General features: G+C 41.1%; 1 protein-coding gene across 4 annotated transcripts; it reads right to left on the reverse strand.

Moving 5' to 3' along the window:
• Nucleotides 1-576: 576 nt before the first annotated feature.
• Nucleotides 577-23,504, reverse strand: LOC110502750. 4 transcript variants are annotated; one of them, XR_002470364.2, is made up of 5 exons: nucleotides 22,843-23,504; nucleotides 4,515-4,674; nucleotides 4,137-4,239; nucleotides 3,126-3,215; nucleotides 577-1,811 (listed from the first exon to the last, which is right to left on the reverse strand). XR_002470364.2 is itself a non-coding variant. In XM_021581013.2 (4 exons), the coding sequence occupies exons 1-4, from the start codon at nucleotides 23,227-23,229 to the stop codon at nucleotides 1,697-1,699; spliced, it is 765 nt and encodes a 254-aa protein (XP_021436688.1). In that variant the 5' UTR covers nucleotides 23,230-23,503; the 3' UTR covers nucleotides 577-1,696. The 4 variants fall into 4 exon arrangements, 2 of the variants coding, with proteins under 2 accessions (XP_021436688.1, XP_021436687.1); XR_002470363.2 differs by having other exon boundaries at nucleotides 22,825-23,503; XM_021581013.2 differs by lacking the exon at nucleotides 3,126-3,215 and having other exon boundaries at nucleotides 22,843-23,503.
• Nucleotides 23,505-24,913: the final 1,409 nt, after the last annotated feature.

Below are 24,913 nucleotides of genomic sequence, written 5' to 3' on the forward strand. Positions count from 1 at the left end.
CTGATTGTGTAGCAGGAAGGTCAGTTTGCAGCCAACCAAGAGATTCAGGCCAAGTGAGTCCCAAGTGTGCTCACCACAAAGAATGCTTAGTAGTTGTTATGTAATGTTAAGCTATCTTGTAATGAAAAAAGGTCAGTGAAAGTACAATAAGTTACTGGCAGCTAGTTGCCAGTTCGGTTTGATAAAATTCACAGAAACTTCCAGGCAACTAACTTCCATTAAGTTACTGTGAAATGCACATCCTCTTAACACTCCAGCTCTTTATTGTCACATGCTTTTACAAAGACTACAGTACTGACAATGTTAAAAGAGGTACTCAAACTTTGACAACATATCCATCAACTACTTAAACCGATACAACACTGCCACTGACGGTTGGCATAAATACAAAAAATGTAATAACTTGTTTCATGTACTTTCACTGCAACCTGTAGTGTACCCAAAAATTATAGTAACTATTTAACAGAGTAGCATTTCATGGCATAAAGAAAAACATGGTGGAGAGAGAAAGAACAAGATGATTCTTGACAACCATCACAGCAGTAAAGAACCCTGATACAATGATGACACCATTACTTGTATCAAATACACTGTGTTTATTGTTTTGAATGGTATTAAACCATTAAGTACCATTAAGAAGTAATAAACAGCAGTATCTAATGTACATAGGAGTATCTAATGTACATGTTTGTGTTGGTGCCAATGTTGTGTTTGCTTGCACAGAGCTGTCTAGAGAAGGACATCTGCTGCATTGGAAACGGTAGGAGTGATAGCGATGGGTGAGAGAAGGATATGGGCGAGGAAAGGTAGGGAATAGGTGAAAGGAGAAAGGTGCATTCAGATAAGTGTATGTTGTTTCACCATGAGGCTTGCCGAAACTATTGGCTTTCATGGGTGTGTACGGTATAAGAACCTCTTAGATCAGTGGTATTCAAACTCTGTCGGGACCCCATTTTTCTCCCAATAATATCTTGCGACTCCACCCCAAATCTAATGACAACACCTTCAAATCTGTAAATTTAGATTTTTACATCAACAAAAAAACTTCAATTAATTATATTTTCATCTCTTATCAAAATGAAGAAACCAATAAATACATTTACTCAATAAAATTGTATTTTTCAAATGATCTTTCTCAAAAACGTTATATTGTATATTGTCCCATACAATAATCTTGATTTTTTTGTTACGAAAAACTATACAAAAAAAATAAATCATGTTGGCGACCCCACTGCAGTTCCCCTGGTCGCGACCCCGACTTTGAATACCAATGTCTTAGATTGTATCAGACCAATCAAATGACTCAGGTCCAACTATACAAAACCTTATTGGTTATTTCAACGCCTCAGAGTCTTCAGAGAAGGGTATGCGGTTCAAAATAGAGTGGACCATTGAAACAATGCCCCCTTAATCTTGATTGTCAGTTTCATGTGGGATTAACAGAGTAGAGTTTGGGGAAAGTAGAGTTAGAATTAGTACAGAAAACTAGTAGGGTGTGAGTAGAGTAGGGCTTCAGATGCTGTAGTCAGTTGTAGTAGGGTGTGAGTAGAGTAAGGCTTCAGATGCTGTAGTCAGTTGTAGTAGCGTGTGAGTAGAGTAGGGTTTCAGATGCTGTAGTCAGTTAATGTAGGAAATGAGTAGAGTAGGGGTTCAGATGTTGTAGTCAGTTGTAGTAGGGTGTGAGTAGAGTAGGGGATCAGATGGAGTAGAGTCTGAGCTGCTCCTCCACGTCTCCCTCTGACACCTCCCCAAACGTCTCCTGGTTCTCCTTCAGCAGCTGGAAGATGGCTGCCAGCTGCTCCCGTTGCACCCTGGGAAAAACACACAAGTAAACAAATCTGAGTCTCCACCCTGCTGCTCTCACCTGGTCAATGATAGAGATAGAGCCCACAGGGACAGAGGCAGGTTTAAAAAAATTAACTCTAGTATACACACATGCACAGATGGTTAACGACAAGTGGTTCATGATACAAGTACAGAACATAGGTCAGCAAAGCTAGATGATGGTACAGCCCAGCCAAACACAGCCAAGTGCAGCATGGAGAAACACAGCCAACACAGAACAGGGAATATGGTGTGAGCAAATTGGCCACTGAACCGATCTCTAAAAACAAAAACATATGACCAGGCAGAGGGTGGTATCATACAATCATCCTACACGCCTTGTCTGGATCAAATCTTAAACAAAATACAATAATTGCATTGTTTGCTCTAAATTATCAAAACAGCAAGCCAGACGCAAAATAACTACCAAATAGAGTTTGGTGAGCGGATTGACATTTATTGGGATGAGTCTTGTCCTGGAGGCAGAACTAAGCGATTTCCGCTAGATGGGCCAGCTGCAAAGTCAAAATTGTCTATATTGTAAAAAATGTTTTTAAGGTTAGGCATTAGGGTTAGCAGTGTGGCTAGGATTAGTGTTAAGGTTAGGTTTCATATCAGCTTTTATGACTGTGGCTGTGCCAGACCTAAAATAAATAAAAAAAGCTCTAGTGACCCCTTTGCAGAGCTGCCTCCAGAACAAGACTCATGACAAAAAACAGCAAACTGATTTTGGTGATGCAATGCACCACCTCTTGGTCAAATGGGGAATTGTCATATGAGTTGTATCAAATAGGGGAAGTGTCATCTGGTTTGAGGCGATCCATCAACTGTTAGGTCCCAATCAACACCTTACCCACCCCTGAGAAACATCTGATTTATATTTAACACATGGGAACCATGGCAACGTCCTCATGGGAGCTGGGGGGATGGAGCAGGAAAGAGGAGGAGGAGGGGGGTAATGGTTGAGGAGCATGAGGTACGGATGAGAGACATGGGGACATGGGACTGGTCCAGTCCTTGAGGGCAGCAGCGTCTGCTGGTCTCTCGAGGAATGCAGTTGAGAGACATCTGGTATAAGCGTGAGGCCAGGGGACTGGATGGTAGGTCACTAGATGGCCATGCTTGAAAAGACAAGGGGCTTCAGAACTGAAACTTTTAAATACCTTTGCTTTTTGGTGTCAGTTTAGTTTAAGGTTAAAAATCACATCGGAGGTTAGAGTTTAAGCACATCCATCCGTTCTAGCATGGTCAGGCAATGACGACCCTAATGAATTAGCGCAATTCTTATGTTCATACATTACCATGTTTTTACTACAGCCCCTGTCTGTCTGCATGTCTGCCTGTCTGTCCGAGGGACTTACAGAGAGGTAAAGTCAGTGGTGAACTCTACCCTGCAGAAATAGAGAGCAGGACACAGATGTTACAGACAGACACCAGGCCTGGGTGCGTCTCTGAATAGGAGGCCTAGGTTTCTGCTGGAGTAAGATGAAGCTGCCCTGGAACACTGTTCTAAGGTCAGTTTTGTGTTATCTCCCACAACTCATGGGGGTGTTTCCTTTTGTTCTTTCTTTCTTTTTTTCCTGTCCCTTGTTTTCGGAGCCCTGGTCCTAAGTCCCCAGTGGTGCCGTGGATAGAAGCAGCTGCTAAGCACAGCCAGCCTCACAGAGACAACACACTGACACACACTGACGCTTGGAGAGGAGGAGAGGGGCTGTAAGGTAGCAGAGGACGCTGGACAGGAGAGGGTTAAACAGTGGGAAAGACAATTTATAATGGCCATGTCCAAAATCTGTCTTGCGTACTACTTACTAAAACTACATACTGTGTACTAATCTTACTACATACTATTTAGGATGTACTGTTTACTTAAAATGTATGCAGTAAGTAACAAATAATAACATACTAAGCTCGTCCATACTGAGAAAGTGCCATGTAATGCGCAATTGTTCTTGTTCTACGCCATTAATTTGTTTTGGTAGAGTGTGTCCCCTATTCTGATTATCAGTTGTTGTCAAACGCACATGGGTCTGAAAAGACAATTGTATTCTTCAAAAGTGTACAGCAAATTCGATGAAAAGCTGAAATTAGTATGTCAACTGGCATTTAAAGCATACTAACTTTTGAAATTGTCACATCCCATCCTAAACGTTATATATTCGCATACCCAAAAAGCCTACTATTTAGAACGCAAGTGTGGGTATTCGGACACGGCCAGTTACTGCTGGTATGCAGTAGCAGTTGAATATGGGGAAAGGGGAGGAGACTAGGAGAGGAAGCCACGCCAGAGAATTGAGATGCAGCCCAGCACTGACCTCTGTTCCTCCTCCAGCTCCTCTTTGGTCATCATCTTCTCCATCTGGCTGGTCCGCAGCATGCCAGGGACGTATTTCAGGGGCACTTCCACTACCTCCATATCTGCTGAGAGAAAAGGCTCTCTTGGTGCTGTTTGAATCCCAGTGGTCATTCACCAGCCCAAGTCCTGAAGAGCTACATGCTGTGCATGCTTTTTTCCCAGCCAACACTAACACACCTGAGTCTACTGATCAACTGATCACCAAGACCTTGATTAGCTGAAATCAGGGTGTGTTATTGCTAGGCTGAAACAAAAGCTGGCAAATTGTATAAGTCAACCGGACCAAAGTTGGTGGCCATTGCTCTATCCACAGTGATTGAAGCAGTGGCTTACTCACCGTTGCTGTACTCTGGGCTCTCTGTGGCACCCACTGTCTGTCGGTAGGAGAAAGGGCACAGTAACGACCCCCCCTCAGGGAACTGTAGGTGACCAAAGTCTCTACCTGGAATATCCACTGGTGCTGAGGCAGGGTTTGAGGTTGAGTACCGTTGGCCAGACTGTCAGAGAGGAAGATAAACAGAAAGGGAGAGGTTGAGAAACATTGGATTAAACCAGCAGTTCCCAAACTAGGGGTCGCGACCACACGTGGTTTCGCCTGAAATGAAAATGGGGTCACAAGAGAATTTCCAAAATCCGGAGAAAATAAATCAATAATACATATATATTATTCCCACGGTGAATGGCTAGGCCCGCTACGCTATGAAACCACACACTATTGCAGAGACTTTGATTTTACTGGCTGTAATTGATATGGTGAAAACAATGTGTGGGGAGGCAGAGGCACAGAAACTCACATCAATACCTTTGTCAGATAACACTGCAATGAAGAATATATGCTATTGCTAGCAATCAAGAGGAAACTCTGACTGAACAACTCAAAAACTCCTAATGCTCTCCAAATGGACGTTAGTTGTGAGGGCCCAGATGCCCATTCATTGACTTATGTTCGCTATACATGTCAGGGGATGCTATTCACAAGGACATATTCTTCTGTCTCACGATTCCCGAGCAAGAAACGGCACAGGGGATGTTCAGTGTGCTGCGTGGCAATATTCCCGAAAAACAGATTCCATGGGATCGAATGGTGGGCTTTTGCACAGATGGGGCTCCATCTATTGTGAGACAGCGGACAGGCCTCTACACTCTAGTTATGAATGTGTCTCCCTCTGCCATATGGACACATTGTATGAGAGTAACTGGCGGCAAAAGAGCTGAGCATAGAAGTCGGAGATATACTGCAGCAGGGGCAGCAGGTAGCCTAGTGGTTAGAGCATTTGGCCAGAACCAAAAGGTTGCTGGATCATATCCCCGATCTGACAATGTAAAAATCTGTCGTTCTACCCCTGAACAAGGCTGTTAACCCACTGTTCCCCGGTAGGCCGTCATTATTAATAAGAATTTGTTCTTAACTGACTTGTCTCGTTAAATAAATTAAAACAATTTTAAAAGGTAACTTTAATTGTAAACTACATCAAACCGCATACGTAAAGTGTTGGTCCCATGTTTCACGAGTTTAAATAAAATATCCCAGAAAAAAAGTCCATGCGCACAAAAATCTTATTTGTGCACAAATTTGTTTACATTCCTTTTAGTGAGCATTTAGCCTTTGTCAAGATAATCCATCCACCTGACAGGTGTGGCATATCAAGAAGCTGATTAAACAGCATGATCATTACATAGGTGCACCTGGTGCTGGGGACAATAAAAGGCCACTCTAAAATGTGCAGTTTTGTCACACAACACACAGATGTCTCAAGTTTTGAGGTAACTTGCAATTGACATGCTTACTGCAGGAATGTCCACCAGAGTTGCTGTCAGATAATTAATTATAATTTCTCTACCATGAGCCGCCTTATTTCTGCACAAACTGTTAGAAACCGCCTCAGGGAAGCTCATCTGCATGCTTGTCGTCCTCACCACGGTCTTGACCTGACTGTAGTTCGCCATTGAAACCGACTTTAGTGGGAAAATGTTCACCTTCAATGGCTACTGGCACGCTGGAAAAGTGTGCTCTTTATGGATGAATCCCGGTTTCAACTGTACCGGGCAGATGGCAGGCCATGTGTATGGCATCGTGTGGATGACAGGTTTGCTGATGTCAACTTGAGTAAGGCAGCTCCAAAATGCAGGTGTTTCTGGCTAGCTCTGTTATGGTGGTTCAGCCAACGAAAGCACAGCACGTAGGTGTTAATTTTGTCAAGTTGTGCCGTGATTGCCTCAGTGTTCTGTCATTTGTGGGGACACTACGTCACCACAGAATCTACATGGAGAGCTAGGTAGTTCAAGCCCACTTGGGTGCTATCATAGATTTACATTAAGTGCCCATCCAAGAAGGCTCAAGGTCATTGGCCACAGATAAAATTGCTCCGACAGGGGAAATACATTTTTGAATGGTCATCCAACTCAGAATTCTAAGTCGGGTACTCTGGCCTCTTTCCAAAGCTCCAACCTGAACATCCGTGGTGGAAAAGTACCCAATTCACTAAAAGTAAAGATACAGTACCTTAATAAACTCAGCAAAAAAAGAAACATCCCCTTTTCTTTCAAAGATAATTTGTAAAAATCCAAATAACTTCACAGATCTTCCTTGTAAAGGGTTTAAACACTGTTTCCCATGCTTGTTCAATGAACCATAAACAATTAATGAACATGCACATGTGGAACGGTCATTAAGACAATAACAGCTTTCAGACGGTAGGCAATTCAAGTCACAAAATGTAGGACACTAAAGAGGCTTTCTACTGACTGAAAAACACCAAAAGAAAGATGCCCAGGGTCCCTGCTCATCTGCGTGAATGTGCCTTATGCATGCAGCAAGGAGGCATGAGGACTGCAGATGTGGCCAGGGCAATAAATTGCAATGTCTGTGCTGTGAGACACCTAAGACAGAGCTACAGGGAGACAGGGCGAACAGCTGATCGTCCTCGCAGTGGCAGACCATGTGTAACAACACCTGCACACGATCGGTACATCCAAACATCACACCTGCGTGACAGGTACAGGATGGCAACAACAACTGCCGGAGTTACACCAGGAACGCACAATCCCTCCATCAGTGCTCAGACTGTCCGCAATAGGCTGAGAGAGGCTGGATTGAGGGCTTGTAGGCTTGTTGTAAGGCAGGTCCTCACCAGGCAACAATGTCGCCTATGGGCACAAACCCACCGTCGCTGGACCAGACAGGACTGGCAAAAAGTGCTCTTCACTGACGAGTCGCAGTTTTGTCTCACCAGGGGTGATGGTCGGATTTGCATTTATCGTCGAAGGAATGAACGTTACACCGAGGCCTGTACTCTGGAGCAGGATCGATTTGGAGGTGGAGGGTCCGTCATGGTCTAGGGCGGTGTATCACAATATCATCGGACTGAGTTTGTTGTCATTGCAGGCAATCTCAAGGCTGTACGTTACAGGGAAGACATCCTCCTCCCTCATGTACCCTTCCTGCAGGCTCATCCTGACATGACCCTCCAGCATGACAATGCCACCAGCCATACTGCTCGTTCTGTGCGTGATTTCCTGCAAGACAGGAATGTCAGTGTTCTGCCATGGCCAGCAAAGAGCCTGGATCTCAGTCCCATTGAACACGCCTGGGACCTGTTGGATAGGAGGCTGAGGGCTAGGGCCATTCCCCACTGAAATGTCCGGAAACTTACAGGTGCCTTGGTGGAAGAGTGGGGTAACATCTCACAGCAAGAACTGGCAAATCTGGTGCAGTCCATGCGGAGGAGATGCACTGCAGTACTTGATGCAGCTGGTGGCCACACCAGATACTGACTGTTACTTTTGATATTGACCCCCCTTTTTTTCACGGACACATTATTCCCTTTATGTTAGTCAAATGTCTGTGGAACTTGTTCAGTTTATGTCTCAGTTGTCGAATCTTGTTATGTTCATACAAATATTTACACATGTTAAGTTTGCTGAAAATAAACGCAGTTGACAGTGAGAGGACGTTTCTTTTTTTGCTGAGTTTATATGCAGTCCCATGTGAAAGCAGAGTTTCGATGGTTGACACTAAAAAGAGGAGGATCCCAACTGCTACTATGTTTATTTCTCAGCTGCTCCATTATAAAACCAGAGAAGTATACCAGGCTTAAAAACTAAATGTGGGAATGTGGCCTCCATTCGCTATCGGAGTGTTTATTTTTATTTATTTATTTCACCTTTATTTAACCAGGTATTTATTTAACCGCCTCTTCTTCCAGTTCTCTGCTGCAAATGACTGGAACGAACTACAAAAATCACTGAAAATGGAGACACTTATCTCCCTCACTAGCTTTAAGCATCAGCTGTCAGAGCAGCTCACAGATCACTGCACCTGTACATAGACCATCTGTAAATAGCCCAAACAACTACCTCATCCCCTACTGTATTTATTTATCTTGCTCCTTTGCACCCCAGTATTTCTACCTTGCACATTCATCTACTGCACTTCTACCATTCCAGTGTTTAATTGCTATATTGTATTTACTTCGCCACCATGGCATATTTATTGCCTTACCTTATATGTATTTTTTCCCCTGCTCTTGTTCCTGTCCGTTTGATAATGGGCCATTCTAAATCGAAACACATTTTACATATTAGTAAAGACAATATTAAATTGAGAATAGTCTCATGGGTGAAAATATGATCACTTGATGAAAGAACACAATGAATGTACAGCCAGCCGTAGCTACACTGGAAGGCCAAAAAGATCAACAACCGCCCGAGCCACTGCCTGTTCCCCCTGCTTCCATCCAGAAGGCGAGGTCAGTACAGGTGCATCAAAGCTGGGACTGAGAGACTGAAAAACAGCTTCAATCTCAAGGCCATCAGACTGTTAAACAGCCATCACTAACATAGTGAGGCTGCTGCCAACATACAGACTCAAATCTCTGGCCACTTTAATAAATGGATTTAATAAAGGTATCACTAGTCACCTTAAATAATGGCACTTTAATAATATTTACATATCCTACATTACTCATCTCATATGTATATACTGTATTCTATACCATCTACTGCATCTTGCCTATGCCGCACAGCAATCGCTCATCCATATATTTATATGTACATATTTTTATTCATCCCTTTACATTTGTGTGTATAAGGTAGTTGTTATGAATTTGTTAGATTACTTTGTTAGATTACTTGTTAGATATTACTGCATTGTTGGAACTATAAGCACAAGCATTTCGCTACACTCACATTAACATCTGCATGTGACCAATAAAATTTGATTTGATTTAGCCAAGGAACAGAGAGCAAGCTTTTTTTGCGACTTTTTCAAATAGTCAATAGGCTATAATCTTTGCAGCCCATATATGTTTATATATTCAAGACATTCTAAGGTTTGTATAATTCAAATTTGCCAAATAACTCTTCATCTAGTGTATAGGACCTGTTTCAAATGATCTCTTTTACGCTCAACAGAGCCACTTCATTTGCATACTTTTTTATTCTCAGGAATAAAATAAAATTTCCTTTTTGATTTTATTCAGCTAAGTTCAATTACATTATTCTTACTTTAAAATCATCTATTTCAGCCACAGATGACAGATGTAGAAAATCAAGCACACAACCATGCAATCTTCATAGACAAACATTGGCAGTAGAATGGCCTTACTGAAGAACTTAGTGACTTTCAACACCTGGACTACTATTCAGTCGTGTGGTCAGGTGCCACAAAGAGGAACCTTGGAAAAAAAGAACATTCCTTAAATGTACACGGAGAGCTAACATTAATCATATGCATGTAAATCTCTCATGGCTCAAAGTGGAAGAGAAATTGACTTCATCACTACTTGTTTTTGTAAGGTGTCTGTTTAAACTACTAGCACACAGCTCAGACACCCACGCATACCCAACAAGACATGTCACCAGAGGTCTCTTCACAATGCCCAAGTCCAGAACAGACTATGGGAGGTACACAGTACCACATAGAGCTATGACTACATGTTACTCTATTCCATGTCAGGTAACTGATGCAAGCAGTAGAATCAGATCATTTATTTTTATAAAACTACACCTTAGGGAACTGCGGGGAGTCAGAGAATCACATACAGATGATAAGACATTCTACACACACGTACACATGGATTTTGTATTGTAGATATGTGATAGAGTAGTGGCCTGAGGGAACACACTTAATGTGTAAAAAGTGTTTTTAAATGTAATGTCATGTAATGTTTTAAATTGTATATAACTGCCTTAATGTTGCTGGACCCCAGGAAGAGTAGCTGTTGCTTTGGCAGGAACAATTGGGGATCCTTAATAAATACAATAATACAAATGTGCACCACAAAGTCTGAACAGTATAGGCTAAGTTCTGAGGGGAAGAGGGACCAAATTCTTAGGGTGAGACACATGGGCTACTAACAGCTTACTACACAACATACACTTAGAATTACTGTTTTTTTAAAACTTTTTCCACAAAGCAAAAACAGATTTGTAGAAATTTTGGCAAATGTATTCCATATAAAAAAACAGAAATACATTATTTACATAAGTATTCAGACCCTTTGCTATGAGACTCAATTGAGCTCAGGTGCATCCTGCTTCCATTGATAATCCTTGAGATGTTTCTACAACTTGATTGAAGTACACCTGTGGTAAATTCAATTGATTGGACATGATTTGGAAATGCACACACCTGTCTATATAAGGTACCACAGTTGACAGTGCATGTCAGAGCAAAAATCAACAATGAGGTCGAAGGATACAGGATTGTTCTCCGAGTCAGGATTGATCTGGGGAAGGGTACCAAAACATTTTTGCAGCATTGAAGGTCCCGAAGAACACAGTGGTCTCCATCATTTTAAAATGGAAGAAGTTTGGCCCCATAAAGACAGGTGACCAAGAACCCGATTGTCACTCTGACAGAGCTCCAGAGTTCCTTTGTGGAGAAAGGAGAACCCTCCAGAAGGACAACCATCTATGCAGCACTCCACCAATCAGGCCATTATGGCAGAGTGGCCAGACAGATGCCACTCCTCAGTAAAAGGCACATGACAGCCCGGTTGGAGTTTCCCAAAAGGCACCTCAAGGACTCTCAGACCAAGAGAAACAAGATTCTCTGGTCTGATGAAACCAAGATTGAGCTCTTTGGCCTGAATGCCAAGCATTACGTCTGGAGGAAGCCTGGCACCATCCTTACGGTGAAGCATGGTGGTGGCAGAATCATGCTTTGGGGATGTTTTTCAGCAGCAGGGACTGAGAACCTAGTCAGTATCAAGAGAAAGATGAACGGTGAAAAGTACAGAGAGATCCTTGATGAAAACCTGCTCCAGAGAGCTCAAGACCTCAGCCTGGGGTGAAGTTTCATCTTCCAATAGGACAACGACCCTTAGTACACAGCCAAGACAACGCAGGACTGGCTTCTCTGAGTGGCCCAGCCAGAGCCCAGACTTGAACCTGATCAAACATCTCTGGAGAGACCTGAAGATAGCTGTGCAGCGACCCTCCCCATCCAACCTGACAGAGATTGAGAGGATCTGCAGAGAAGAATGGGAGAAACTCCCCAAATACAGGTGTGCTAAGCTTGTAGTGTCCTACCCAAGAAGACTCGAGGCTGTAAATTGCTGCCAAAGGTGCTTCAAGAAAGTACTGAGTAAAGGGTCTGAATACACTGTAATTATTCCGTTTTTTATTTTTAATAATTTTGCAACAAAAAAATGAAAGACCTGTTATTGCCTTGTCATTATGGGGTATTGTATGTAGATTGATGGGGGGAAAAAACAATGTGGAAAAAGTCAAGGTGTTCATTATGAAAAAAGATTGCATTCAGAGTGCAGTATAACTGCAGCAAATACTGCATCCAAAATAACATTTTTTTACTGCAGTAATTTTGCAGTGTAACTGCAGTTAGAGTGCAGTATATCTGCAGCTCAACTGCAGTACAATGCAGTTATTCTGCATGTACTGTGTCCAAAATACCAGTTGACTGCAGTTACTGCACTTTTTTGCTATCTTTTTTTGTAAGGGGTCTGAATACTTACCAAATGCACTGTATGTATTTAATCAATTCAGACATATTAGCTATGTAAAAACGCAGTAAATGAGGCTGAATGAACTGTTTCGCTGACACTGGAGGCTCAGCTGATAGCAAGGTGTAGCCGGTGTAATAATATACTCCATAGTGCTTAAAGGAAAGTGCCGCTGTCGGGGCAGCTTTATGTAGGCCCTAACAGTTTGTGGCCACCGTTTGGCACCGTTATAGTGCAATTACTGTATTGTTTAGTGTTATGTAGTGATTTGCTGGCATGCGTTTTCCCCAGCAATATTTACATGCTAAAATCCCCACGGGTCACAAGTATGCTCACTTTCCACTGATAGGATTACCTGTAAAGCACCAACTAAGTGAGAAGCTTGCAACGTGTTGGATCACTCTATTTATCCTGTCCTGCGTGTTTTGGTGCTGTTTGGGTCAAGCTTTCCTAAAGCATTAGCTATGGGGCGTGTCACTGCGATCAAAGTACCTTTTCACTACTGCCTGGGAGCTACAGTGGACATGGTTGTCGGTAGTCTAATATTACAGTAACAAAGCCAACGGGATGTGAAATTGTATTTATTTATTTATTTTTTACATTTGCAAAAAATTCTAAAAAACGGTTTTGGCTTTGTCATTATGGGGTGGGGGAAATTTAATCAATTTTAGAATAAGGCTGTAATATAACAAAATGTGGAAAAAGTCAATGTGCCTGAATACTTTCCGAAGGCACTGTATATCCCTGGTATATTACATCATTTATGTAGCAGCATACAAGGACTAGGCCTATTTTTGGACTCATCGTTGTTGTGCTGAGCTCACTTGAACAGGAAGGTGGCACGGTTGTCCTTGTGGGCAAACTTTGTCATCAAAATCTGGCATTCTCTGGATTTATGGTGCTGGGAACTCAGGAAAAAACGAGGTTGAATCATAACGTCAGTGATCTTCAGGTTGGAAAGTCGGAGCTCTAGAAAGAGACCTGAGTTCCTGACTTGGAACTCAGAGTTGGATGACCGTTCAAAACGTATTTTCCCAGTATGAGCTCGTTTTTTATGCGAGTTCCCAGTTGCCTTGAAAGAACCAAAGTCAAAGTTCTGAGTTCTCAGTTGTTATGAACACGGCTGAAATCATGCTGAATGTATTCAATCTGGCCATGGTGTTAAGTGTGAATGTTTATCCTTTTAAGGTTGGAAAAGGTACCCTTTCAGACAGATGTTTCAAATCCTTAAACCCAGACTTGGAACATACACCCTCTCCACCAAATAGTGATGGCTTTGAATCAGTTAGCCACTGATTCCTTCCAAACCACTTACTGTTGAATTTGTGATTTCTGACTTGTTTTGTAACATTTATGGCCGATGAGCACCGATACGTTTTATCTATACAGAACAAAAATATAAACACAACATGTAAAGTGTTGGTCCCATGTTTCATAAGCTAAAATAAAAGATCGCAGAAATGTTCCATATGCACAAAAAGCTTATTTCTCTCAAATGTTGTGCACAAATTTGTTTACATCCCTGTTAGTGAGCATTTCTCATTGGCCAAGATAATCCATCCACCTCACAGGTGTGGCATATCAAGAAGCTGACTAAATAGCATGATCATTACACAGGTGCACCTTGTGCTGGGGACATTAAAAGGCCACTCTAAAATGTACAGTTTTGTCGCATAACACAATGCCACAGATTTCTCAAGGTTTGCAATTGGCATAGTGACTGCAGGAATGTCCAACAGAGCTGTTGCCAGATAATTTAATGTTAATTTCACAACCACAGACCATGTGTAACCACGCGAGCCCAGGACCTCCACATCCGGCTTCTTCACCTACGGGATGGTCTGAGACCAGCCACTCGGACAGCTGATGAAACTAAGGAGTATTAAAGCCCCTTTGTGGGGAAAAACTAATTCTGATTGGCTGGGGCTGGGGCTGGCTCCCCAGTCATGTGAAATCGATAGGGCCTAATGAATTTATTTTAATTGACTGATTTCCTTATATGAACTGTAACTTAGTAAAATCATTGAAATTGTTGCATGTTGCGTTTATATATTTTTTTATCAGTATATCTAAGATTTTTTAAGTATGATGTTGACATGATCAGTCTAATCAAAGCTACAGTAGATATAACGTGATTTGATGTAATTTTATCTGTGGTCAATGACCTTGTGCCTTCTTGGACGGGCACTTCTAATGTAAATCTATGACAGCACCCAAGGGGTGAATATGTACAGTATATAAATATAAATATGTATAGTATTTTGCTAAACAGGTACGGTTCAAAACTGGTGGGGCTCGTCCCAACCTGCCCTGAATGACGGGTCGCCACTGATGTTTAATTAGTATTTTTTTTTAATTGATTTTTTTATTTTATTTAACCTTTATTTAACCAGGAAGGGCTCATTGAGATTAAAATCTCTTTTTCAAGAGCACCCTGGCTAAGATAGGCAGCACCAAGTCGTTACAAAAAAAATACAGACAAACAACATGAAAAACTACAAGTAATCTAGTAAAAACCATTGAATTCACAAGAGTATAAAACAGCAAATTAAAAACATTGTCAGGTCAGGGAATCAGCCTCAAAATCCTTCATCAGTGATTTAAAAACACCAATCGGGACAAATTCTTCCAGTTTAAAAGTATTTTGTAAGGTGTTCCAAGACGATGGCGCAGAGTACATAAAAGCCCTTTTACCAAATTCAGTTCGGACATTTGGAACAGTTAGCAGGATAAAGTCCAGCAAACGAAGAGAGTAGCCACCACATTTCTGAACAATAAAAATGCACAAATAAAAAGGTAGTAAACCCAAAATGGCTTTGTAAATAAAAGTATACCAGTGACTGAGCCTACGAGTGACTAGAGAAGGCCAGCCAACCCTGGTATACAAAGTGCAGTGGTGCGTAAGGGTTTTGCAGTTTAAAATAAATCTCAAAGTGCCATGGTAAAGAGTGTCAATTAATCTCAAACACGGAGTGGAAGCATTCATATATAAAATATCCCCATAGTCTAGTAAAGGCATAAATGTAGCTGATACTAGCCTCCGTCTGGCTTCAAAAGAAAAACAGGCCTTATTCCTAAAATAAAATCCCAATTTCAGCTTCAATTTTTTTGTAAGTTGTTGAATATGCAATTTAAAAGAGAGGCCGTCATCAATTAAAATTCCAATATATTTATATGAGGTTACAACCTCAATCTCCTTGCCCTGATAGGTAGTAATAGGTGAAAGGTTCAGAGGTCTATTTCTTGCATTAGAAAACAGCATTAGTTTAGTTTCTCAGTATTGAGGATAAGCTTCAATTGACACAAGGTATGTTGAACAGTATAAAAAGCAGTTTGCATGTTCTGGAAAGCTTTTGTAAGAGACAAGGCACAACAGTAAATAACAGTATCATCAGCATAAAAATGAATTTGTGCATTTTGGACATTTTTGTCTAAATCATTTATATAAATAGTGAATAAGAGAGGACCAAGTACAGAGCCTTGGGGCACACCATTCAAGACAGACAATTTAACAGACATAAGCCCATCAAATTGAGTGCACTGAGTTCTATCAGACAGATAGTTAGCAAACCATGCAACTGCATGCTCCAAAAGACCTACACTCGACAATCTTTGCCTTAGTATAGCATGATCAACTGTATCAAAAGCCTTAGAGAGATCAATAAAAAGTGAGACACAGTGCTGTTCTTTGTCAATGGCTTCAGTGATATCATTTAAAACCTTCATGGCTGCTGTAATTGTGCTATGCTTGTTCCTGAAGCCCGATTGGTACATTGATAAAATAGAGTTAGTAATATTAATATTAAAACATACAATCTATTTGCAGTGAAGCCGCTAAACATTTACATTACATTCAGTCATCTAACAGACTCCCAATGCACCAACAACCAACAAAATTAACAAAAGACAAAAAGGAGAAAAACAAAGGAAAACAGAAATCAACAATGCAAAAACAAAAGACATCAAGGACAACAAAAAATCATAACAGCAAGGCCAACTGAATATGTTTTAGTGCATGTATGGCACTATTTACATGTGTGTATGTGTGCACATTTGAATGCGAGTGTGTGCATGTGTACACGCGTACAAACACCTGCGCGGCATCAGCCTCGGGCAAACAGGCATTAGATCTCCCGGGTGGCGAAGTGGGGGCGCTGTACTGCAGTGCCAGCTGTGCCACCAGAGACTCAGGGTTCGCGCCCAGGCTCTGTCGTAACCAGCCGCGACCGGGAGGTCCATGGGGCGACGCACAATTGGCCTAGCGTCGTCCGGGTTAGGGAGGGTTTGGCCGGTAGGGATATCCTTGTCTCATCGCGCACCAGCGACTCCTGTGGCGGGCCGGGCGCAGTGCACGCTAACCAAGGTTGCCAGGTGCACGGTGTTTCCTCCGACACATTGGTGCGGCTGGCTTCCGGGTTGGATGCGCGCTGTGTTAAGAAGCAATGCGGCTTGGTTGGGTTGTGTATCGGAGGACACATGACTTTCAACCTTTGTCTCTCCCGAGCCCGTACGGGGGTTGTAGCGATGAGACAAGATAGTAGCTACTAACAATTGGGGAGAAAAAGGGGTAAAATTCAACAACAAAAACAGGCATTAGATGTAACAATGTTGCCCCTCAGTGTCATTTACTTACTTTTTTTTTATTTGTCTTTACTTTTGACTTTTAACTTTTGACTTTTTGACAGTCATTCAATCTCCCACCTAGCAACTCCACTCCCACTTGTCTCCAATTCCACTTCCCAACCCTCACCTTCCCTCAACCCATCCCACATATCTCTGCTGGCCACCCTCTTCCGATTTCTATGCGCCATATATCTTCCAACTACGCTGTGATGTTTAACATACAATTGGAATCTATCTAATCGAATTGAATCCACAGATTGTGAGTTGAAGATAAATCATTTTGCTAAGATTATTAGTATATTAGTAACTGACTGACCCGGTCTCTCCAGATCTCTCCAGATTTCTAGGGTCAATTTTAGATTATTGTAGTGTTTTTCAGCCATTCCTGAATTTGAGACCAGAAACAGGCTACCTTAGGGCAATACCATAACAAATGGTCTAAATATGCAGAGCTCTGATGATTGTATGCACCAAATATTCAACATTTTGTTGGTGGCAAGAATTCTGTACAATAATTTTAGCTGAAAGGCACGAAGTCTTGAATCTTACGTAATTGTATATATCAACTCATACACCCTGTACCATGGAGTTGGTACATCAAAAATCTATTTTTATTCCTCAGCGAGTTTTGATTGTTTATATTTGGCAGATAGACCAATTCCCTACCTCCTCCCGCTGCCACCTGCCTCCTCCATTTTTGTGGTAATTCTGTAATCAATTGGTTGTAATCTTGGATTGAGCAGACCTTCCCATACAATTCTGATAACTCCACGAAATACATAATTCTACCATTCTAATTTACATCATGATTTTAAAACAAAATACCCTTTTTCCATAAATACAGGTATTTTATCAACCAGCATATTTGAGTTCAACCATAATATTTGTTTTAATATTTGTTCTATCTTTTCAGGGGGATGAAATTGAAATTGTAAACATCTCTGCAATGTTTGTTCAAAAAAGAGACACTTTGAAAAACGTTTCATCTTCAATTAATTGAAAATGAGACATGGCAATCTGCACAAAGGCAAAAAGGTCATTTTTAAACAATGGATGAGCTTTTCTTAGTAATCTACTTGAGAACCATTTAGGTTTCAAGTAAAACTTTTGTGTAAGTGAAGCTTTTATAGAGAGGTATAGTGCTTTTATATTTAATCATCTCAACCCGCTTTGTCTGGTTTAGCAGCCCAGATAGAACAAAATATTTTTTGCTCGTATTATTTGAAAAACTGGTCATCAGGAGTAGGCTAAGTACAGTGCCTTGCGAAAGTATTCGGCCCCCTTGAACTTTGCGACCTTTTGCCACATTTCAGGCTTCAAACATAAAGATATAAAACTGTATTTTTTGTGAAGAATCAACAACAAGTGGGACACAATCATGAAGTGGAACGACATTTATTGGATATTTCAAACTTTTTTAACAAATCAAAAGCTGAAGAATTGGGCGTGCAAAATTATTCAGCCCCCTTAAGTTAATACTTTGTAGCGCCACCTTTTGCTGCGATTACAGCTGTAAGTCGCTTGGGGTATGTCTCTATCAGTTTTGCACATCGAGAGACTGAATTTCTTTCCCATTCCTCCTTGCAAAACAGCTCGAGCTCAGTGAGGTTGGATGGAGAGCATTTGTGAACAGCAGTTTTCAGTTCTTTCCACAGATTCTCGATTGGATTCAGGTCTGGACTTTGACTTGGCAATTCTAACACCTGGATATGTTTATTTTTGAACCATTCCATTGTAGATTTTGCTTTATGTTTTGGATCATTGTCTTGTTGGAAGACAAATCTCCGTCCCAGTCTCAGGTCTTTTGCAGACTCCATCAGGTTTTCTTCCAGAATGGTCCTGTATTTGGCTCCATCCATCTTCCCATCAATTTTAACTATCTTCCCTGTCCATGCTGAAGAAAAGCAGGCCCAAACCATGATGCTGCCACCACCATGTTTGACAGTGGGGATGGTGTGTTCAAGGTGATGAGCTGTGTTGCTTTTACGCCAAACATAACGTCTTGCATTGTTGCCAAAAAGTTCAATTTTGGTTTCATCTGACCAGAGCACCTTCTTCCACATGTTTGGTGTGTCTCCCAGGTGGCTTGTGGCAAACTTTAAACAACACTTTTTATGGATATCTTTAAGAAATGGCTTTCTTCTTGCCACTCTTCCATAAAGGCCAGATTTGTGCAATATACGACTGATTGTTGTCCTATGGACAGAGTCTCCCACCTCAGCTGTAGATCTCTGCAGTTCATCCAGAGTGATCATGGGCCTCTTGGCTGCATCTCTGATCAGTCTTCTCCTTGTATGAGCTGAAAGTTTAGAGGGACGGCCAGGTCTTGGTAGATTTGCAGTGGTCTGATACTCCTTCCATTTCAATATTATCGCTTGCACAGTGCTCCTTGGGATGTTTAAAGCGTGTGAAATCTTTTTGTATCCAAATCCGGCTTTAAACTTCTTCACAACAGTATCTCGGACCTGCCTGGTGTGTTCCTTGTTCTTCATGATGCTCTCTGCGCTTTTAACGGACCTCTGAGACTATCACAGTGCAAGTGCATTTATACGGAGACTTGATTACACACAGGTGGATTGTATTTATCATCATTAGTCATTTAGGTCAACATTGGATCATTCAGAGATCCTCACTGAACTTCTGGAGAGAGTTTGCTGCATTGAAAGTAAAGGGGCTGAATAATTTTGCACGCCCAATTTTTCAGTTTTTGATTTGTTAAAAAAGTTTGAAATATCCAATAAATGTCGTTCCACTTCATGATTGTGTCCCACTTGTTGTTGATTCTTCACAAAAAAATACAGTTTTATATCTTTATGTTTGAAGCCTGAAATGTGGCAAAAGGTCGCAAAGTTCAAGGGGGCCGAATACTTTCGCAAGGCACTGTAAGTGTGTAAACTGAGATATGACTAAGGGGTTCATCAGTGTAATATTTCCATAAACAGAGACGTATTTACTTCTCCATGGTTGCAGGAACTTGTCTATTAATACTAGTTTTCTATTGAAATTTGTTGTGGAGAGCTCATTTCTATCTTTTAATGATATGAATAACAAGTGTGTCTATTTCACCGTTAGCCCATTCTTTAGGTAAACTGCAAGGTAATGTAAAAGTTGTATTTTTATAAAGATCCAATACGTAATATTGTACACTTATCATAATTAGGTTTTAGTCCAGAGTCCAGAAAAGTTATCTAGATCTTCAATGAGACATTGCAGGGATCGAGCTTATATGACCAATATGAAAATGTGTGCACTCACTACTGTAAATCACTCTGGATGAGAACATCTGCTAAATGACTCAAATGAATGGTCAATTACCACAAGACCGGCAGCGATTGTGAGTGACTGATCTACAAATAATAATGAGTTATTTATGATGCAAGGTTCTTTCTAGATCAGTCAGTTGACAGTCGCCTGCACTGTCAGCTGCAATTGCGAACAAGCCCATTGAGTTGGCTGTGTAGCAAACAGTGTTGACTTATTGGTCCAGAAAGCTGCATATAATGTGCATTACCTGCAATACCTACCTGACCAAGGAGAGAAGTGGTGTATTCTGTTGAGGGAATCTGTACTTTATACAATTGTAATGTGTTGTTGTCTCATGTAACTAGATCTGGATAAGAACATCTACTAAATGACTAAAAAGTAATGTAAAATGTATTCTGTGACTAATATAATATATAAATTATATTATATTTGAATATACGGTTGGGTAAGTTACTTTTAAATGTAATCCGTTACAGTTACGAGTTACCTGTCCAAAATTATAATCAGCAACGTAATTTGTGGATTACCCCATTCTCAGTAACATAACCTGATTACTTTGATTACTTTTCCCTTAAGAGGCGCAGGCTAGCGATTTTCGTCATGAATCTTTTTCTGGAGGCAGTTCTGCAGAGCGGCCAGTAGCTGGCAGAGCCAGAAAATCAGATGATTTTATTATTTTGTTGTCATGGAGGATTGATTGAGCTCATTGCGTCGAGTTGAAAAAGAAATGCTGCTTTTGGAATGGCATGCATTGAGCACTACCGAAAAGTGCTATTTGCAGATGAACAATTAATGCCATGTGCAGCATTTGCTATAGGCCTATTGTTAACTTTTTTGTTTGTGACACTTTGATATCTCGATAATTTGCAGCTGTGGAAGTCTATCAAAAGTGCGCGAGTTTGCGCATATGTGGTTATGGACTTTGGCCTATGGACTTTGTGGGGGGTGGGGAATCAGTACGAATTAGATTGAGCAATAAAAGCCCTACTCGTGGACTTCTTAAATTAAAGAAGTTTTTGGAGCACTACAACACGGTTCAGTTCAGAAGAGAGGAACTCTCTTAAATTTTATTCCATAGTTTGGGATCCGTACTGCGGCTGTTGCAAGAGAGCATTGTTCCACTGGCTGTCCACTGGTCGCAAAAACAATGATTGATAGGTAGCTTAATCTTCTTCAATTGAACCATTATTGGGTTAAAATACACATACATTTGTGAACAGCCATCAACAACAACCACAATCGGTACGGAGCAAATAGTTAAATGAGAGAGCAGCAGTGTAATTCCCATCAATGTGCTATGTAGATATCAATAATAATTATATCCGTATCGCACGTAGTCTACATCACTGCTGTCGTCTTTACCTCCAAGTGTTTGTTAAAATTTGATAATCTTTTGATGCCGACAGCAATCGCACCATTGGAAGACATGCTGTAGCCTACAAAAACCCATACCGGCTATTTTCCCACGATCTATCAAATTAATTTGGTATCACTAACCAGGTCTCCATCCAACCTTTTTATGAGCAACGTAGTTTTCGTATAAAACATGACATGATAGGCCTGAAAGAAACAGAAAATTGTAGGTAAACGTTCCAAATGTCGACAAAATAAATATGTTAGACATGGTGGGTTCTTTCTGTGTCGGTAAAATGAATTATGCGAGAAATGTCCACTACAACTCGGGAAAGCATACAGTTTATTAGGCTACAGATTAAATAACTTCAAGGGGTGGTGAAAGTGCAAGGTGATGAGGTTGATGCTCCTTTCCAATAAATATCAACGGGTTTTATTCTGGTGACATGATCATCTATGCTTGGCTGCCTTTTGACAAATAAAAATAATTTTAATAATTTGTCCATAATAATCTCATCATGTTGGTAGCCTATCCGCACTATTTATGTGAGCTGTTGGCTAGAGCACACCTGCCAATACCAGAGTAGACACGCTCGCTATAACTCATTTTTGTTTTTGTTTTTGAGAAAACCATCAGTAATGTTGAAAATGCGATGGCAACATTTAATTTGTATTTTTTTATTAGGTACATGGGAATTGAACCGCAAAATGTATTTTTATATGCACTACGTCATCACGCACAGACTTTTAACCACACGTCAATTTGATGGAAACACATCTCTAGTGAGAAAATTAGCATATTGTTTTATACCGATTTTTTTATACTTGCATGAAAATCTGTTGCCAGTTGAATGGAATACATATCGAGGATCTTATTCTGGTGACATGATCATCGACGTTTGGCTGCCGTTTGACAAATAAAAATAACCTCGCTCCTGTCCATAATAATCTCATCATGTGTAGACTATACCTGCAACCGTGTTTGTGACAAAACTATAGGAAGAGTTGAAAATGGGATGGAAACATATTGAATTTTAGATTTTTATTCGATACATGAAAACTTCAACTGAAAAAGTACAATTTGTGTGCACTGTCATCAAGCACAGATTTTTATCAGCAAAAAGTATATTTGGTGAAAACACCACTGGTTGGAAAATGCACATATTTTCTTATGTGGATTCTAGAGTCTTCTCATTAAAATCTGTCACCACTTGGATAAAAACCTACCTATTCAGAAAAAAATAAGTGTCAAATATTTTTTTCGCAAACATCCCTTCTGAATTGAAAAGTAATCCTAGAAGTAATGTTTTCAAATATATGTAATCGGATTAAATGTATAATGTAACGGATTACATCTAGTTTTATTGTAATCCGCTACTCCCCAAACCTGATGAAAAATATTAGGCATATACACTACTCATACTGCACATTATATTAGCCTACCATAATGCCGGATTTCACCTTTTTCTCGTGAGCAGCATGGGTCCTAACTTCTGCAGCGGGCAGCCCCTCCTCCTCAACTGTCCTTCTGTCCGCTGCCATCGGATCCATTATTTTTCCGACAGATCGACATTTACTGTCCTCCTCCGATTTGTCCGTTAAGGTTAGCCTTGCTGCTGTCCCCTGTTTCTCCGTAAGATTTACCGACGGTCCTGATTTAGCTAATCCCGTTTTCACATCCTCTCTCCCGGACTGCGCCAAAGATCCCTCCCCTGAGTGATCCGCTTTGGATGCAGCAGAGCCAGAGGACGAGACAGTAGAAGTATCGTTGGTGCTGAACAATGCTGTCACCAGAATAATAGCGAACAGCGTGAAAAGAATAGCAGGCAATATAAAACTTAATTCCATTGTTGCAGACTGAAAGCGAGTCGACTTTTCGAGGCAGCAAAATATGACCCGTTTGTCCTTTTGTCTTCTATTTTTGTCTCTTATAAAACATGTAGGCTCTACAGCCTATACCGGAGAAATACCGTTAAAAAAAGCCTCTCCCTGGTATCCTCACTCATGCAATTGTCAGTCGGTTTTCCTACCCTGCATCCCGTTCGCTTTGTTGCTGTAATATTAGCCTGCCGACAACCGTGTCCACTGTAGCTCCGAGACAGTAGTGGGAGAAAAAATGTACTGTACTTTGATCGCCTTGACACGCCTCGAAACGAAACGTAATTTCCTAAGGCCACGCCTCCATAGCTAATACTTTAGGTAAGCTTCACCCAAGTAGCACCAAAACACACAGGACAGGATAAATAGGGTGACCATCACATTGCAAGCTTCTCACTTAGTTGGTGCTTTACAGGTAATCCTATCAGTGGAAAGTGAGCATACTTGTGACCCGTGGCGATTTTAGCATGTAAATATTGCATGCCAGCAAAGCAACTACACAACACGAATACATGAATTGCACTATAATGGTGCCCACAAACTGTTATGACCTACATAAAGCTGTTGTGCTGTGCTCACTTGAACAGGAAGGTTGGTCCTTCTTACTCCATACATTTTCCTGACACCCGAAAATAGTCATTACATTGTGAATGCTTAGCAGGACAGAACAATGGTTCAACTCACACAATAAACACGGACTCACTAAACAAAAATGCTTCGTTTGTAAATTATGTCTGAATGTTGGAGTGTGCCCGACAATCTGTAACTTAAAAATAAACAAGAAAATGGTGCCATCTAGTTTGCATAATATAACGGTATTTTAAATTATTTATATTTTCACTTCTGATACTTAAGTATATTTTAGCAATTACATTTCGATACTTAGTTGTATTAAAAGCAAATACTTTTAGGCTTTTACTCAAGTAGTGCTTTTTACTGGGTAACTTAATATTTATTGATTTTACTTTTAAAACTCAGCAAAAAAATAAATGTCAACTGTTTTTTCCCCCCAAACTTAACATGTGTCAATATTTGTATGAACATAAGATTCAACAACTGAGACAAACTGAACAAGTTCCACAGACATGTGACTAACAAATGGAATAATGTGTCCCTGAACAAAGTAACAGACAGTATCTGGTGTGGCCACCAGCTGCATTAAGTACTGCAGTACATCTCCTCCTCATGGACTGCATCAGATTTGCCCGTTCTTGCTGTGAGATGTTACCCCACTCTTCCACCAAGGCACCTGCAAGTTCCCAGACATTTCTGGGGGGGGGGGGGGGTGGCCCGAGCCCTCAGCCTCCTTTCCAACAGGTCCCAGACGTGCTCAATGGAACTGAGATCCAGGCTCTTCGCTGGCCATGGCAGAACACTGACATTCCTGTCTTCCAGGAATTCACGCACAGAACGAGCAGTACGGCTGGGGTCATGTCAGGTCTTCCCTGTAACGCAGTGTTGAGATTGCCTGCAATGACAAGATCAGTCCGATGATGCTGTGACACACCGCCCCAGACCACAACGGACCCTTCACACCAATCCCATTCCAGAGTACAGGCCTCAGTGTAACGTTCATTCCTTCGATAAACGCGAATCCGACCATCACCCCTGGTGAGACAAAACCGTGACTCGTCAGTGAAGAGCACTTTTTGCC

This window comes from Oncorhynchus mykiss, chromosome 23 (assembly GCF_013265735.2).
Source record: "Oncorhynchus mykiss isolate Arlee chromosome 23, USDA_OmykA_1.1, whole genome shotgun sequence".
NCBI classification, from domain to species: Eukaryota; Metazoa; Chordata; class Actinopteri; order Salmoniformes; family Salmonidae; genus Oncorhynchus; species Oncorhynchus mykiss.